General features: G+C 42.9%; 1 protein-coding gene across 8 annotated transcripts; it reads right to left on the reverse strand.

Annotated features, from left to right (window-relative positions):
• Positions 1 to 13,409: 13,409 nt before the first annotated feature.
• Positions 13,410 to 16,695, reverse strand: LOC105508947 (tubulin beta-8 chain). Of its 8 annotated transcripts, none has more exons than XM_011937972.1 (5): positions 15,642 to 15,698; positions 15,306 to 15,414; positions 15,120 to 15,230; positions 14,606 to 14,631; positions 13,410 to 14,533 (listed from the first exon to the last, which is right to left on the reverse strand). In XM_011937972.1, the coding sequence occupies exons 1-5, from the start codon at positions 15,696 to 15,698 to the stop codon at positions 13,571 to 13,573; spliced, it is 1,266 nt and encodes a 421-aa protein (XP_011793362.1). In that variant the 3' UTR covers positions 13,410 to 13,570. The 8 variants fall into 8 exon arrangements, with proteins under 8 accessions (XP_011793362.1, XP_011793369.1, XP_011793367.1 ...); XM_011937979.1 differs by having other exon boundaries at positions 13,410 to 13,933; positions 14,540 to 14,631; XM_011937977.1 differs by having other exon boundaries at positions 13,410 to 14,256; positions 14,503 to 14,631.
• Between the last annotated feature and the right edge of the window lie 1,823 nt (positions 16,696 to 18,518).

Consider the following 18,518-nt stretch of genomic DNA (forward strand, 5'->3'; position numbering starts at 1 on the left):
TGTACAAGTTGATATGTCAAGTAACCCTGGGCCACATGTGCCTTAAATAATTCTAAATTATTTGATGAATATTTGACTCTCTTTAGTTTTCAAAAATTGTTAATTATAACTTGTTAGTTCATGTACAACTCTGAATTCATGCACTAGATTTAAATTCTGCAATTGCTTACACATCTGGCTCATGGTAAAGGTGGATCTTTGGATGAAACAAACAATTTGGGAATTTATGACAGTTGGGAAAATAATTTCAGAACAAGAAGCAAGAAGGAGAATTCAATGGTGGGGCAAAAGAAGAGAGGTCAGAATCATAAGGGAAAGGAGGGAGAGCTGCACGCCAGGAGGCAACCAAAGGACAAAGAGGGGAAGGATTTACTAAAACATATGTCTAGTTTTTGTTGCTTTTGATTGTAATTTTTTTCATCTTTAGCCATCTTTAGCCACAGAATATTTTAGTGGAGCAATGTTTTATTTAGAATTACATGTAGAGTCTTCTTCCTACCAACTAAAAATACTGCCCATTGGACCTGAGGAATCTTTGTTTATCTAAAGTGCCTCTCAAAGGAACCATGTTTCTCTAGTCAACATTAATGAATGTGGCCATTAAAGGTTCAAATAATCCTTGATGAAGTAATGCCATTCAGAGAAATAACTGTAAGAATTGTAACTAAATTATATATACACCAATAGTTTTATCCTAAAATGAAGAGTATTTAGAGTACAGTTTGTGTGTAATCCTGTGTACCTAATATCTCAGCCCTAATGCAATGGTTGGCCACATCTTAAAGCAGAAAAAAGCCTATGACCCTGGTGGATATAAAACCAGAGAAAACATGCTCTATGGATTAAAGATGTTTTCTAAAGATAAAAAAAAGTGGAAGGAGAATGTAACCAGCTTCACAGTTACTGACAGCAACACTTATCCAAACTGATGCTGATCGACGGAAAACCACTAACTGTCCTCTCTGTGAGGTTGGCTCAAACAATAGGCACAAAGGTCCTATGCCTATGGTCTACCCTCATACTGTTCTTATAAAAAAAACTTTAGGCATTATAACACATAACAGTAACACAAGGATAGCACAATGGGATGAAGATGGCCTGATTCTACCAGGAATGTCAACGAAATTTTGGTACAAAATCTGGGTACCAAACTCAGAATAAATAGCTACAGAACTCGATAGAAAGAGAACAGAGTTCAGCTCTTGTGCTGACTTACCACATCATCATGCACTTGACAAGTCAGGAAAAGCAAGGCAAAGGCGACCTTCATGGGCGATGCACATAGTCAAGGCTGCCACCTATGGCAGGGAATAGTGCGGAATATATTTCAGTGGAATCTTCATGTCACCATGAAAATGAGCAGACCACCTAAGGTAAATGCCCTACTCAAGTGTACCATTTTAAAATCTTTTATACCATATTTTTACTGTACCTTTTCTGTTTATATACACAAATGCTGACCATTGCGCTACAATTGCCTACAGCGTTCAGCATGGTAACACGCTGTACAGGTTTGTAGTTTAGGAGCAATAGGTTATACCGTATAGTCTAGGTCTGAGATAGGCTATACCACCTAGGTTTGTGTAAGTACATTCTATGAAGTTCATACAACAATCATATTACACAATGGTGCATTTCTCAAGATAAATCCCCACCATCAAAAATGCATGATTATATAAAAAATAAAATGGATATTGAAAGAGTGAAATTGCTATCTATTGTTTCATAACATGTAACCCCAAAACTTTGTGGTATAAAATCACAATATTTATTACCTAATTGAGTTTCTGTAAATGAGAAATTCAAGAACAATTTATCATGGTGGTTGTGTCTCAGGACATCTCATGTGGTTACAGTCAGATTTCAACCGGGGCTGTCATCCAAGGCTTGACCAAAACTAGAAGATCCACTTTCAAGTTTGCTGACATTCATGGCCTGCAAGTTGGTGGGGCTTGTAATTGAAGCCTTAGGTTCTCTCCACATAGATATTTTTGTAGGACTGCTTGATTGTTCTCACCAAATAGCTGCTGGTTTCTTCCAGAGTGAGTGGCTTAGGAAAAAACAAAGCATAAGTGGCAAAATCTTTTATGACCTAGACTCAGAAGTCACACATGGTCACTTCCGTCACCTTCCATTCACCAGAAAGGACTTTTCAGCTTGACATACCTTCAAGAAAAAGAGAATTAGGGTCTATGAAAGGACTTCAATAAGTTTGTGAAAAAATGAAAGTAAAACACAAAAATAAAATATATAAACTTTATTTCTCAACATAAGCTTCATCAAGTACAAGACACTTTTATAAGCAATAATACCAGCCTTTAGTCTATCCCTACAAAAAGTAAGGTCCTAAGAATTTAGTCATGTCAAGACAGCCCTTTTTACATTATTAACTGAAGAAAAATGGGTCTCCTTTAAAGTTTTTTTTAAAATCAAAAAAGAAAAAGAAGTTAGCGGGAGCCAAATCAGGGATAAAAGGTGGATGCCTAATAATTTTCCGTGGAAACTCTGGCAAAATTGTCTTTTTTTTTTTCTTTCTTTTTTTGGGAGATGGAGTCTCACTGTGTCACCCAGGCTGAAGTGTAGTGGCCGGATCTCGGCTCACTGCAAGCTCCACCTCCCGGGTTCACGCCATTTTCCTGCCTCAGCCTCCCAGTAGCTGGGACTACAGGCGCCCGCCAGCTCGCCTGGCTAGTTTTTTGTATTTTTTAGTAGAGATGGGGTTTCACCGTGTTAGCCAGGATGGTCTCGATCTCCTGACCTTGTGATCCGCTCATCTTGGCCTCCCAAAGTGCTGGGATTACAGGCTTGAGCCACCGCGCCCAGCCAAAATTGTCTTTTTTTAACGAGGGGAATGAGGAGGAACATTGTTGTAGTGGAAAAGAATTCTCTGGTGAAATTTTCTGGAAATTTTTCTTCTAAAGCTTTGGCTAACTGTCCCCAAATACTCTCATAATAGCATGTGTTATTGGGTTTTTTGGTTTTGGCCCTCTAGAAAGTCAACAAGCAAAATGCCTTGAGCATCCTAAGATACTGTTGCTATGAGCCTTGTTTCAGACCAGTCAACTTTTGCTGAGACTGGACCACTTTCACCTCTTGGTAGCCATTGCTTTGATTGTGTTTTGTCTTGAAAATCTCATTGGAACAGCTGTGTTTGACTTCCTCACACAATTATTTGAAGAAATGCTCAGGATCTTGATTACACTTACATACAATTTCAGCTGAAAGCTCTGCCCTTGTCTGCTGCTGATCTAGGAACAAGAGTTTTTGAATCTACTGAGTGGAAAATTTTTTCAAAATTGTGTAAATTTAACCAATTGAGATGGCTATGGTGTTGACTGTTTTTTGTACTGTTGTCATTCCTAAAGCAGGGCATGAACAAGATTAATGTCTTTTCTGGTGAATTAATGTGAATTGTCTGCCACTGCAGGCTTTATCTTCAACATCTTATCATCGTTTCCTAAAATGTTATTCATCTGCAAACTTGTGAATGTTGGGGGGGCATTGTCCTCATAAATTGTTATAAAGAATCAGTGATTTTACTATTCTTTCACCCAAAATTGCCATAAATTTGATGTTTATTCTTGCTTTAATTTTAGCAGGATTCATGTTGCTCTAATAGGATCTCTGTTCAAATTGCTTAGATTCCTTATTATAATTCCTCAAAATAGATCCTGTTCAGACATGTTATAACAAGTTAGTACAAGTTTATTTAGGTGCAAAATATTTAGTTTTTTCCATTTGCATTTTCCATGACTTTTTGAAGATCCTTCATACTTTTTAAAGAGTTTCAAATACTTTTTGAACGTATTTTTAAACTATTACAAGAAAATTATCTATAGAACCGAATTTCTGATTTACCAAGTTTGTGATAGGTATAAGAACCAATGGAAATACCAGATGGGCAGCTTAGCTATTGAAATAGAATTGGAGTTCAATTATTATAGAGGTATTCAGTAAAGACCTGCAGGCATTGAAAAGCATTAAAAAATTTAGAAATAAAATAACAGGATTATATGTGCCATTTAAAAGGAGAGATATCAGAAAAAAATAAGAACACGGAGAAGGACTAATAATAGCAAATGTTATGTAAAATGTAGGGGTAGTGAAGCCACTGCTGTTCTCCACAGGAGCATTGACATTTCTTTGTCAGTAGTATCCCTGAAACTCCTGCTTCCATTTCCAAAATCCTGTCTTTGTGAAGCAGGGTTTTTCTTTTTTTTTTTTTTGCAGTGACAGCAATCAAAACAAGATTAAGAAGTAGACTGGACATAAGCACCACATTTTGAGTAACACTGTCTCCCATCATCCCCTGATGAAACTGTCTAGTTGCAGGAAAACAAGCTCGGGGCTCCGACTGATTCTATATTATGGTGAGTTATGTAATTATTTCATTATATATTACAATACAATATAATAAAGTCTGAAATAAATGTAAAGTACTTTAATCATCCTCCTGTGCAGTCCATGGATAAGTTGTCTTCCATGAAATTAGTCCCTGGTGTTAAAAAGACTGGGGACTGCTGCAATATAGAAAGAAAAATATAAAGAGAGAAAAACACAAAATTGGTAACATCTTTAATAATATATGCACTGATGCTGTGCAGAATATACTAATTACATTCATTCATTTAAGTATCAACCAATACCTGCAAACCACATACAAATACCTGGAATTGTTTTAGGAGAACAGTGAATGAAAGAGCAAGACAGAAAGATAGCAAAATAAAAATATACATGTATGATTATCAAAGTGAGACCCCATCTCTATAAAAAAATTTATGCATGCACATCAAGTAATAATGAGTACTAAGAACAACAATGAAGAATGAGAGAAGAAAGAGACAGATAAGTTAATTCATGTAGAATGATCAAGGAAGTTTTTCTGCAATTACAGTGGTTACCATCGCGGGTTTTAGAATCGGACAGATGCCAGTATTAATCCTGGCTCTGCATTTTATAACTGAGTGTCCATGGACAATTTATTCCATTTTTAAATCTCAGTTTTCTAATTTCTAATTTCTAAACGTTTATTATTAGGAATAAAAGCTCATAAAAAAACAAACAAAGAATCAAGCACAGAAAAATGATGAGACTGTGTAATGAAATGGCTATAAAAATGGAGACACTAAAATTGCCAAACTTATTAGACAATTCTGAAGATTAGAAGATAAATATAAAGAATTTAGCATGTCATGTGGCATATAGTTAGCCCATGGTAACTACAATTATTATCTGCATCTTACTAAAGGAAAATATGTATCATACTTGGGCATTAAAATAGCTGTGAGACATAGTTTTTCAAATTATGCAAACACATAATTAAAGATTCAATTTTATATTAAATAATTCTACCTTTAACATTTTTAAAAGAGATTCCTTGAAAGCATGTGTCAAAAATCTCACATAATGCTTTCTGCTTCTTAACCAAAGTTTAGAGTAACTTAACAATCAAACTCCTAAAATGTAGTTATATTAAATAAACTATTTAAAGCAAGAATAAGCATAGCAGCTTTAACTTCTTAAAAATTTCTTAAGCATTTCAACTAAAAAAATCTTGTGTCTTTCAAATACACAGGAATCTGTTTAGAAAAAATTTAACTAGAAAAAGTTGGAATTCTAAAGTAAAACGTGCATAAGGCCAAAAAAATTTTTCACAGCTTTCAATTTGATGTCAACTGGGGGGAAAAAAAATTCTCTGAAATTTGCTTTTATACCATTAAATACTTACTTTTTATTACCAGCAATACAGAGCAACTCATTCAGGTTGAATCTTGAAGGTAAACTTTAACTTAATATTAAGTTTTGGCTAATTTTTAAGCATTTCTCAATCACCTACCATGATTTCATCTCAAAAACCAAAATCTCAATTTCATTTAGACATTTGGAATATTAAAACAGAAGGTTAAATGCTTCAAAATAATTTTCATGTAGAGGCTTACATATGCGGATCAGGAATCTCCATGTATTACAAAATTTATGAGAACATAACAAATGTTGATACATACATTTAATTCTGAAATAAATCTTACAACAATAAAATTGTAATAAATCAAGAAAATTCTGTAGGTTACACATTTTATGTCTAAAAATACAGGTATTGAACACTCAAGGATGGATAAAAGAAGAAATCACAAGAGAAAACAGAAAATATTTAGAGACAAATTAAAAATATGAAATACCAAAAGTTAAGAGAGATGTCAAAAACAGTACCATAAGAGAAAAATTTATAGCTACAAATGATTATAAAAAATAAGACATCAAATCAACAACTTAACTTTATACCTAATGAACTAAAAACAGAGGGGAAAAGACGGAACAAAGAAAAGCTAGCAAAATAAAAAACGATAAAGATAGCAGTGGAAATAAGTGAAACAGAGAACAGAAAAACAATATCAAAAATCAACAAAACCGAGTTTGTTCTCTGAAAACGTTCAACAAAACTGAAAAACCTTTAACTAGACTGACTAAGAAAAAAAAAGAGAACACTCAAATTACAAACTCAAAATAAAATGGGTTCATTACCACCCAATTTTTGGAGTAAATAAAGGATGTAAGACAGTACCATAAGGAATTGTACATTAAAAAATTGAATAACCTAAATAAAATGAATTCCTAGAAACAAAAATCCTACTAAGACTGAATCAGAAAAGTTGAATAAACCTATTCAGCAAGGAGATTCAGCAAGAAGATGGCATCAGTAATCAAAAACTCAGCAACAAAGAAAAGCCTGGACCAGATGGCTTCACTGTTGAATTCTACCCAATGTTTAAAGCAAAATTAATGCCAGTTTTTCTCAAACTTTTTCAAAACGTTGAAGAGGAGGTAACATTTTCTCACTTATTCTATGAGGCTAGTATTACCCTCACACCAAACTAGACAAAGGCACCATAAGAAAACTACAAACAAACATCCCTTACAAATACTGAAGCAAAAATCCTCAACAAAATACCAGCAATTCAAATTTAGCAGTACATTAAAAGGATTATATACTATGAATGAGTATAATTGACTCCTGAAATAAAAGTATGTTCCAACATGTGAAAATCAGTGTAATATCACATTAACATAAAGAAGGTAAAAACCCTCATGTGATCATCTTAAAGAAGAAAAAGCATTTGTCAAAATTTAACCCACATTCATGATAAAATATACTTAGTAAACTATAAAAAGGAATAAAACACCTTAGTATAATGTTATATTTTAGAAAAACACCCAGCTAACACAGCTAACATTATAATGAAAGACTGAAAGCTTTTACCCTAAGAGCAAAAACAAGGATGCCTGCTTTTACTACTTTTACTTAATACAGTACTGAAGATTCTGGTTAGCTAAAACAATAAGGCAAGTAAAATAATAAAAGATATTCTGATATTTAAAAAAGTAAAATTTTCTGTTTGCAGATGACATAATCTTATATATTAAAAATATTTTCATTTCTGTGAGATAAACTATCAGATGCAATAAATAACATTCAGCAAAACTACAGGATACTAAATCAACACACAAAAATCAGTTGTGTGTCTACAATAACATACTATCTGAAAAGGAAATCAAGACAACAGTATCATTTATGATGGTGTCAAAAAAATAAAATACTTAGAAACCAACTTAACCAAGGAAATGAAAAACCTGCATAGCAAAAACTATAAACATTGCAGAAAAGTATTAAAGATGACACAAATAAATGAAAAGACATCATGTGTTTATGGATTGGAAGACAAAACCTTGTCAAGATGCCATTGTTATCTATAGTCACCTACAGATTCAATAAAATCACTATAAAAATTCCAATATTTGAAAAAATAGAAAATCCTATTCTAAAATTCAGATGAAATCTAAAAAAAACCCCAAGTAGCCAAATTAATCTTAAAAACTAACAAAGTTAGAGAACTAACACCTCCTGGTTTCAAACTTACTGTAATGCTTCAGTACCCAAAACGATGTTGTACCAGCATAGAGATAGACATAAAGACCAATGCAGTAGAAAAAAAGAACCAAAAAATATGGTCATGATTTTTAACAAGGGAGTCAAAACTGTTCAATGGGGAAAGGATAGTATATTTTTAAATGGTGTTAAAAATGAATATTTACATGGAAACCAATAAAGCTGGACCCTTATTTTACACCATATAAAAAACTTAATTTAAAATGGACCAAACATCTAATTGTAAGAGCTAAAACTATAAAACCCTTAGAAGAAAACACAGGAAACATGTTTCATAATGTAGAATCTGGCAACAATTTCTTGGATATGACAGTGAAAGCACAGACAACAACAACAAAAATACATGAAAAGAACTTCATCAAAGTGAAAAGCTTTTATGTATCTGAAGATGCAATCAATAGGTTGAAAATAAATTCACGGAGGGAAAGAAAATATTCACACATTATATATTTGATAAGTAATAACCAGGCTATATAAAGACCTCAGCAACAACAACAAAACAATCAAATTTAAACACGAGCAAAGGTTTTAAAATACACATTTCTTTAAAGAAGATATATAAATGACCAGTAAGCACAGTATAAACTGCTCAGCATCACTAATCATGAGAAAAATGTAAATCCAAACCACAATGCAATACCAACTGACACATATAAGTGTAGCTGCCATCAAAAAACCACCACCAGCAAATCAAAACAACAAAGCCCCAGAAAACAGCAAATGCTGGATGTGGAGAAGTCAGGACTCCTGCACACTGCTGGGGGAAAGTAAGATGCCACAGCCACTGTGGAAAACAGTAATCACCATATGATCCAGTAATTCCACATCTGGGTATATACACCAAGAAACCAAAAGTGGGAATTTGCACACCCATGTTTATAGCAGCATTCACAAGAGCCAAAGGGTAGAAAAAGCCCAAATGTCCATGTACAGATGAATGGATGAGCAAATATGATCAATACACACAATGATATATTATTCAGCCTTAAAAAGGAAAGGCATTCTAATACATGCTACAACATAAACCTTGAAAAGATTAACACCAAAAAATGCAAATACTCTATGCTTTCCACTTTTATAGCGTACCTAGAGCAGTTAAATTCATAGACACAGAGAACAGGATGTGGTTTCCAGGGGATGGGGGGAAGGGAAAGGGGAGCTACTGTTCCATGGATACAGAGTTTCACTTTGGGGTGATGACAGGTTTGGAATGGATAGTGGTGATAGTTGCACAACATATTTGTACTTAATGTACTTAAATTTTCTGTTATATATATTTTACCACAGTAAAAAATTAGCAAATATTTAAAAATCTACATATTTCTTTGAACTGTTTCTTTACATCCCTTGTCCATTTTTCAATTTGGTTGTTGGTCTTTTAATAATTTAGGAGATATATATATATATAAAACCCAAATTAGCTTTTTGTCTGTCATGTATGTTGCAGATCTATTTCCCCAGTCTGTTGACTTTTGACTTTGAGACATTTTCCTCGCCTATAAAGTTTTAATTTTTATGGAGTCAAATGCATCAGTCTTCTAGTCAAAGACTTTTTTATGGGTATGGTGTTTCAGTTTAGGATGATAAAGAAGTTGGAATCAATTCGATGGAGAAAGGCATGCATGCAGGCTGAGATTGAGGTCAGTGTGAGACCTCCCACCCCTGTTCTGGAATCAGATGGAGGAAGGCATACATGCAGGCTGAGCTGGAGAGATGAGCAGGGTGGCAGAACAGTCCTCCCATGACCCTAGACCTTAAGTGCTCCCACATGCTCTCAGGCATGTATCAAACCAAGAAAGCAGGCTAGGAGGGTAACACAGCAAGTGTATACAGGGAGCTATGAAATACTTGAGCTGAGCAAATGACACACAAGCAGACAGAAGCAGTATGACCTTTACACAGTGACCTGGCTGAAATCATTTCAGGCTCTCATTAACCAGGAGAGCTCCGCTTTCTCTCTGAGGTAGGTGAACTTGAGGGGTAAAGTGGGAGTTGGGGAAAACAGAAAAGAAAGCCTGGTAGTATTTCTTCTAACTCTGTTATAAATAAAAAGTAAAACATAAATGCCCTGTCTCAGGGCCCAAATGCTATGTGAAAAAATGTTTGTCATCTCAGTCACGTGACATGGACTTTAGCAGAGCAGTACACACGTGGTCATTATTCCTTTCCCTCTGCATGTTGTGTGCTTTCTCAGTTTTATAATGTACCTGATCCACTTGTCTCATCATACTAGCTGCAAACAAGGCCACTGAATATCACACCAGGTGGCCAGCATGTCTGTGAACGGCAGAAACTGGGGCAGCCAAACAGCTGGCAGAGGCCAGCTAGTAAGTCCCCGATGCCCACTCCATAGAGGATTCCACACTTAAAAGACAAGATAAGCAAGTGTCAGGCTACCTCACTAGCTATCCCCCCAAATAAAAAAGTAAAAGTAACCCCTCCAGGGAACGTGTGTGTACACACAAAAGTACGTGCACACAGCTACATGCAAAGGGGAAAGGCTGGGAAGGAACAAAATCCACCTCTGAACACCAGTTACTTGTGGGGAAGGGGCAGGTGAAGCCGCCTGTCCACATTACTCACCTTTTCAACTGATGAGCTTGCATCAATTTTGGCAATTTCTCATAAAAAGGCAATTTTCATTCCTTGGGTGATCACCCAGGTCCTGCAAAACTGAGCCACCAACAACCACCTGCACCACTTCCCATGAGGCCAAATAATGGCTTCCCTCAAAGCTCAGCCCTCCCACCCGCCTCCCAGTCCTGTCCCATGCAGGGGGCTAGCGGCCTCCTGGGGTACAGGGGTCCAGGCCAAACCAAACCCACAGACAGCTGGTGAAACCAGCATGTATCCAAGGGCCTTCCCCCAACCTGGGCCACGTGCCCACTGCACAGATATGCCTGTGCTCGCTCCCCTAGGACAGAGACTCCCTTCTCTTCAGCTGGAAGGAGGGATGGGGAGATGTGATGGTGTCCTGTACAGGTTGGTTTCTTCGGCTGGAAAGAGGGATGGGGAGATTTGATGGTGTCCTGTACAGGTTGGATGCTATTCTGATGAGGTGCTCTTGGAGAAGCTTGCCTGAGTTCGGTGCTTTCTCAGCACGTGGTGTGTGCTGCCCCTTCCAGCTTCAGAAGTCCCAGAAGGAAAGTGCTTCTGCAACCCCCATTTACTGGTGAACAGAGGTCAGGTGGTTTGCAGCCGCCCGAGCAGCTGCTAAGTGGCCAACAGGCTGGATCTGTGTCTCACTTGCAGAGGCCCTGCCTGGCTGCTGGGGCTGCCCTAAGACTCCCTCCTCCTCCTCTTCCCTCCACAGCTTTCCCAGCTTCTATCCACAGCTGTGCTCCAGGTGGGGAACACCTGTGGGTGGACCAGGTGCAACTACTCAGAGCCCAGTGTGCTGAAGGTCCCCTGCTCTATGCTGTTTCCATATCCAAGCCCAAGCTTGCCTATAGCTTCAGCAAATCCAAGCCTCCCTGAATTTCCTGCAGGACCAAACTGAGCCCTACAACCCCCACTACACTGGTTAGCTGCCAGTCCCAGCCCCTGCTGCCTCCTGAGCCACTGTCTGTATAGTTCTGAAGTCCTTCAAGAATGTTGAGATCCTAAGCCGACTCTCACCCAAAGAGGTAAACAACCAGGGCCTCCAGGGGTAGAGAACATACCCAGACAGGTTCTGCTGCCTGTAGGCTTGATGTCCTTCCCCTACAACACGCCACTCTTGCCAGGCTGGAAGAGGGGCTCCAGAAACTTGGGAAACCTGGGCCTGTAGCTGGCATATGGAAAAGAGGCCTGGAAAAGCACCACTCCTGTTCATGAAGCCCCCAGATGGAACCAGGTAATTGGGAAGTACATGTGCACCCAGGCTGACCCCCACTCAGACCCACGTGGGAACTGCAGCAGTGACTTGCCCCCTCTGCCACTCTGGCTGTACCACTACGGGAGGGAGGAACATCTAGCCCCACACGTGAGTGGAGACACTAGATGTGGGCAGGTTCCAGTGGTTGCTGCAGTTGAACTTTCCCAACCAGGTCCATGCAAGGCCATCTCAGATGGGTGCGCACCTGGGCTGGGCAAGGACACCCCTCAGAGTGAGCGCCACTGAGCAGGGCTGTCACAGAGGCCCTTTTCCTGCTCCGAGAACAGGTTGGGGGAGTATGGGGGACCTCTGCCCCCTCCCAGCTGCTTCCAGGAGCCACTTCTTTCCAGATGAGGCACTCTCCTGCCTGCCCATTCCCATTTGGCTGCAATAGACCATTGCCAACATTCAGAGAACATAAATGGGCCTCACCTGTTTCCCCGACATGTCGGAGGCAGGTGGGTATGTCCAGGGGACCTGGGGTAGAACCTATACCTCGGCCCACCCCCAGGCTATGCTGGCTTCATCTTTTGTGTGATGGGGTGGAGTGGGAATTACCAAGAGACCATCACACAGGCCATGGACAAGTTCTACAAGAGCCAGGTAGAAGAGCACCATCCATGCATGCTGCCCGGCACCCATCTCACACACACATCTCTTATTTGACAGCTTCCCCAAAGCAGGCTTTGAAGTCCAGGCTCCCAGAGAAGCCTGGGGAGGAGACTCTGCCAGGCTAAAGGGCCTATCCCCAAAGGTGCCACCCACACCAATCTCATCCTGACAATCTTGGATTATTTTTGCCCTGAAGTTTTGGAGAGGAGGACAGGGAGACAGCAGACAGTACGCATTAGCCACCTTTCCAGAGAGCATCAGCCCTACAGACTGGGGCAGGTCAGACCTTCACTCCGGCGTTTTTCTCACGGGCTGCCAGTTGGGGGAAGCAGCATTGTGAGCAGCTGCCCGTCTCCCCAGGTCCTGTTCAGAAACCCCACCTGTGCCTCTGGAGAGACTGCCCCGAGCACACAGGCCCAGCAGCCGCCATCTATGGCCCCCAGGACCTAATCCCCTTCTGCACAAGGGTCAGTGCATGTGCGTATACACTGGGCTTGTTTTCTGCCCACCAGTCCCTGCCAGATATCCCATGCCCCCCTCAAGAGAATGAGGCCACACAAACACAGCCAGGCCATCATGGTGATGGAGTGGCTGGGGTCCTACTTGCCCACCCTTCATTGCTGGTTCAGAGCCAGCTGTCTGACCACATTCCTGAGATAGGACTTTGGGGACATTGTCCACCAGGGTCACTGACCACTTTTAAAGTTCCAGAAACAGAAGGCCAGCTGGTCCCCTAAAAGGGGAACATGGGATAAGCCAAGGCTTGCCTTCAGAACAGGTTTTCCACCACGTAGCCACCCAAGGCCCAGGGCATCCCCAGGTTCATATGAAGTCTGCCTGCCATGTCCACAGCCTATGCTGACCCCTCCTGGAGCCACTGGAATGCTTGTTCCTTGGCACGCGACAAACCCAGACAGCTTCAGCCTTGCAGAACCGTGCGCACCTGGCAGCCGTAGCCAGAGGAGGGCCCATAGAAAAGTTGGAGGTGAAGCCAGATGCTATGAGAATACTTTATTAGGCAAAATCATATACTATAAAAATGCTTTAAAATGCAGCAGGAGAGGTGAAGACACGAACAAGTGCATAGTGACACATGGCAGTCAGAACACAGTAAAGAATCCACACTGCTTCCCCCATTTACCTAGAAAAGGAAAGTTCTAGGCCTCCTCCTCCTCAGCACACTCCTCAAACTCCTCCTCCTCCTCGGCCGTGGCATCCTGATACTGCTGATACTCAGAAACCAGGTCGTTCATGTTGCTCTCCGCCTCGGTAAATTCCATCTCATCCATCCCCTCCCCAGTATACCAATGGAGGAAGGCCTTGCGCCGGAACATCGCTGTAAACTGCTCTGAGACACGCTTGAAGAGTTCCTGGATGGCCGTGTTGTTCCCAATGAAGGTGGCTGACATTTTTAGCCCCCGGGGTGGGATGTCACAGACGGCCGTTTTGACGTTGTGGGGGAGCCAGTCAGCGAAGTAGCTGCTGTTCTTATTTTGAATGTTGAACATTTGTTCATCCACCTCCCTCATGGGCATGCGACCCCTGAAAATGGCAGCCGCCGTTAGGTAGCGGCCATGACGGGGGTCACACGCGGCCATCATATTTCTAGCATCAAACATCTGCTGCGTAAGCTCAGCCACCGTCAGGGCCCGGTACTGCTGGCTGCCCCGGCTGGTCAGTGGGGCAAAGCCAGGCATGAAGAAATGCAGCCGGGGAAACGGGACCATGTTCACGGCCAGCTTCCGCAGGTCAGCATTCAGCTGGCCGGGGAAGCGCAGGCACGTGGTGACCCCGCTCATGGTGGCAGACACCAGGTGGTTCAGGTCACCATAGGTGGGCGTGGGCAGTTTCAGGGTCCTGGAACATATGTCATATAATGCTTCATTGTCTATACAGAAGGTCTCGTCTGCGTTTTCTATGAGCTGGTGGACCGAGAGGGTGGCATTATAGGGCTCCACCACCGTGTCTGACACCTTGGGCGAGGGCAGGATGCTGAAGGTGTTTATGATCCGGTCTGGGTACTCCTCCCGGATCTTACTGAGCAGAAGGGTGCCCATCCCAGACCCCGTCCCCCCACCCAGGGAGTGGGTCAGCTGGAAACCCTGCAGGCAGTCACAGCTCTCAGCCTCCTTTCTGACAACGTCCATCACTGACTCCATCAGCTCCGCGCCTTCTGTGTAGTGCCCCCTGGCCCAGTTGTTTCCGGCCCCACTCTGACCTGTGAGACAGTACAGCCAGTCACTCGATGGCCAGGTATACGGTCATCAGTGGTCACCATAATGCAAAAAGGGCCAAGTGTCATGTGAGATGAGAGCACCATTCGCCCTACAGGTGGAGCAAATGAAACCCCTCCCCCAGAGTTACAGGACAGCAGCCTCCCCTGTTAGAAATTAAGTCAGGAGTCAAACCTGAGACAGGCTAACAGACCTCCCTGCAGCTGGCTCCTGCCTATTTTCAGGGAAGGCAGTAGCCAGGGCCCCAGCTCAGCTCCCTGCAGGGAGTTGACATCAGTAGCTCTTCACCTTGAGGAGACACCTGGGCCTTCCTCCCAAAGCCCCTTTAGGAGGCAGATGGAGCGACTGGGAGGATAAGAGGGTGTTCAGGGGCCCTGGATCCACGGTTCCCACGGCCATGACCTTGGGGCACTCCTAGATTTTGAGTGGCCCTGGCTAAGAAGCCGCACCCCAGTCCTCAGCCACAGCTCACCGAAGATGAAGTTGTCCGGCCTGAAGATCTGCCCGAAGGGCCCCGAGCGCACAGAGTCCATGGTGCCCGGCTCCAGATCCACCAGCACAGCGCGGGGCACGTACCTGCCACCTGAGAGGGGCGGGGGGCATGAGCGAGGGGAGGGCCGCGTTCCCAGGAGGGCGGTGGGGGGGTCGGGGGTCTCACCGCAGGCCTCATTGTAGTACACCTCGATGCGCTCCAGCTGCAGGCGGCTGTCCCCGTGGTAGGTGCCCGCGGAGTCGATGGCGTGTTCATCAGAGATCACCTCCCAGAACTGCGAGACGGGAGGGGCCGGACAGGCCAGGGCCAGTCACGGGGGCGCCCCAGCTCCTCTCTCCGCACCCCCATCCTTAGGCCGCCGTGTCCCCGGGTCCACCCCGGCCGCCTCGCCAGCCGCCCGGTCCCACCGCGTGCCCAGCCGGGCCCCGCCCCCATCCCTGCCAACACCTTCCCTGGCCACCCGCAGGCCCGAGCTGGGCCCTCAGAGCCCCCACTGCCAACCTTGGCGCCGATCTGGTTCCCGCACTGCCCGGCCTGCGTGAGCACGATCTCCCTCATGGCTAAGGCGGGATCAGGGCGGCAGGAGAAACGCGAGGAGGAGGAGCAGACGCGCAGTGACCCAGCCCGCCCTCCGCCAACGCTGAAATAGCCCCGCGCCCCCCTCCCCCAGCCTCGCACTGGGCTCCCAGAATAAGCAACAGCTTGACTTCCACACAGGTGTACCCACCTGTGCGTCCCTTGGTGTCGAACGTCTGTTGGGGAGCTCAGGTGTCCCTGCTGTGGTCCTTTCCACGTTGGGGAAAGCTGGTCAGCTGGAGAACTTCCTCCCAAGTTTTTACTAAGACTAAATCCCTAGCAGAACTGAAACTGAATTTTCGTCCCATGTGGGAGGGGAGGACTCTAGTTTCCATACTCACAGAATACCTTTGCACCTGTCCTAGATTGAGGACATATTGCTGTAATTGATGAGTCCTTTCCTCTATTAGGAGATCTGTGGTTAGGAAAGGCCTTCCGTATGTTAACTCAAGAGGACTTCGTTTTAAGTTTTTCTTTGGAGCAGTTCAAACTTACAGTAAACTATGGGTGTTAGAGATAGTCAGGTCTCTGATTTAGCTAGAGTCTTCTTTAGAGTGGGATTAGCCCTTTCAGCTTTCCAGAGGATGGCAGTCTCCACGCAGAGTGAAGGTAATATTGGATTCTTCAAGCTGAGGATAGGTGTTGGGATATTCCTGCTGTGAAAGATGGGCCATTGTCACTGTGCAGGCTTTTAGATGACCCAAACTGAAGAGCTATTTCTTCTAGTAAACATTGTTCAGATGGGGTGGGGAATGCCTCAATCTAACCAGTGAAGGTATCAGTGAGCATTAGCAATTATATGAATCTCCTGCAGAAAGGCATCTGAGTAAATTAGAGTTGCCAGTTCTCACCTGGATAGGTTCCTCAATTTTGGACAGGTTTAACTGGAGGAGAAAATTGCTGGCCATTTGGGTCATGTCAGGCACAAAGCTCTCAGTGCTGAGTCACCTGTTTTAGGGTCTTGAAAAGATTTACCCCTATAAACAAATGAGACATTAACAGAAACAAATAATCCCTTCTAGGGTGAAAAGAATCATGAAAGTGCTGAATTATATTCCTGTGATTAGTACTTGGCATTAGTAATTTGTTACCATAATTCAGCTAACCAGAGGGGCCCTGGACTGAAATGCAATCCCTGGCCCATTTTTGTTCTTCAGAGTATTCTGGCCCAGTTCTGTGTATGATGACCAGCACGCCCATAAGCTTCATTGGCCCTTTTAGTGCAGGGGCCTTGGCTGTGACATCTACAAGGGCATTTCCTTTTACATGGTCAGTCTCTCTTTTGATGTCCTCTGCAATTACTTATAGTCACTTTTTGGCGCACAGCAGCATTCTAACAAGCTCAAAATCTGAATGATGTTGTATAGAAAAGCCCTTGGTGGTCAGGAGTCCCTACCCATTCCAAATTGCAGCATAAGCATGAAGCACTAAAAAGTCATACTTGGAATCAGTGTAAATGTTAACTTTTAAATCCTTTCCCAACTGCAGGGGCCTGGTAAGTTCAATTAACTCAGCTTTTTGAGCTGAGGTAGAGGCCAGCAAGGCTTGTTCCTTGACTCTCTAGTGCTGACTAATAATGGTATATCTAGCCCTCCTGTTTTCCTGATGCATAAAACAACTTGCATCTGTTAACTACTCTTCCTTGGGATGGTCAAGGGATTGATCTTTCTTAAGTCTGGCCTGCTAGAATAAATTTGTTTCATAACCTGTGACATGCTTTGGCTGTGTCCACAGTCAAATCTTATCTTCAATTGTAGCTCCCATAATTCCCATATATCGTGGGAGGGACCCAGTGGGAGGTAATCGAATCGGGGGATGGGTCTTTCCCATGCTGTTCTTGTGACAATGAATAAGCCTCATGAGGTCTGATTGTTTATTTATTTTTGAGACATAGTCTTGCTCCATTGCTCAGGCTGGAGTGCAGTAGCATGATCTTGGCTCACTGCAACCTCTGACTCCCGGGTTCAAGTGATTCTCCTGTCTCAGCCTCCTGAGTGGCTGGGATTACAGGCACCCACCACCATGCCTGTCTAATGTTTGTACTTTTAGTATAGATGGGGTTTCACCATGTTGGCCAGGCTGGCCTCGATTTCCTCACCTCAGGTTATCTACTACTACCTTGGACTCCCAAAGTGCTGGGATTACAGCTGATGGTTTTATAAAGGGGAGTTACCCTACACAAGCTCTTTTGCCTGCTGCCATGTAAGAGATGTGACTTTGTTCCTCATTTGACTTCTGTCATGAGTGTGAGGCCTCCCCGACCATGTGCAACTGTGAGTCAATTAAACATGTTTTCTTTATAAATTACCCTGCCTCAGATATGTCTTTATTAGCAGTGTGAGAACAGACTAATACAACCTGTATGCCAGAAAGGCTAGGAGCACCTGTGCGCTCTGGCAGGCAAGTAGCTGGGTTTATGGTTTGGCAGGCTTTAAGGGTTATGTCTGGAGTGTCTAGCAATAAGGCCTGATACTTTCACAAATATTCTCCTATTATCCACGGGTGCCCTTTAGCTTCTAGGACCACCTTCCCTTGGCGTGGGGTCAAAAACCTGTAGGTGCTGTTCTAATGTTAGTTTATTAGCTTTGCCTACTAGAAAAGTGGTCGCAGCAATAGCTCTAAGACATCAAGACCACCCTGAGGCCACCTGGTCTATCTGCTTATAAATTAGGCTACTGGCCTTGGAATGTCCCCCAGTTTTGGGATGAGATTACCCAAAGCCTGTGGCTTACTTTTTGGCCACATAAAAGAAAAAAATGTTTCATCCAACCTGGGGACTCCCACGGCTGCAGCAGAGCCCAG

The sequence above is a fragment of the Colobus angolensis genome, unplaced genomic scaffold (assembly GCF_000951035.1).
Source record: "Colobus angolensis palliatus isolate OR3802 unplaced genomic scaffold, Cang.pa_1.0 Scaffold17, whole genome shotgun sequence".
NCBI classification, from domain to species: Eukaryota; Metazoa; Chordata; class Mammalia; order Primates; family Cercopithecidae; genus Colobus; species Colobus angolensis.

Coding starts and splice junctions, on each gene's coding strand:
- LOC105508947 (XM_011937971.1), bottom strand. CDS start 15,698: ATGAGGGAGATCGTGCTCACGCAGGCCGGGCAGTGCGGGAACCAGATC. Junction 15,231..15,305: donor GTACTACAATGAGGCCTGCG/GTGAGACCCCCG, acceptor CGCCCCTCTCAG/GTGGCAGGTACGTGCCCCGC. Junction 14,632..15,119: donor GCCGGACAACTTCATCTTCG/GTGAGCTGTGGC, acceptor ACTGTCTCACAG/GTCAGAGTGGGGCCGGAAAC.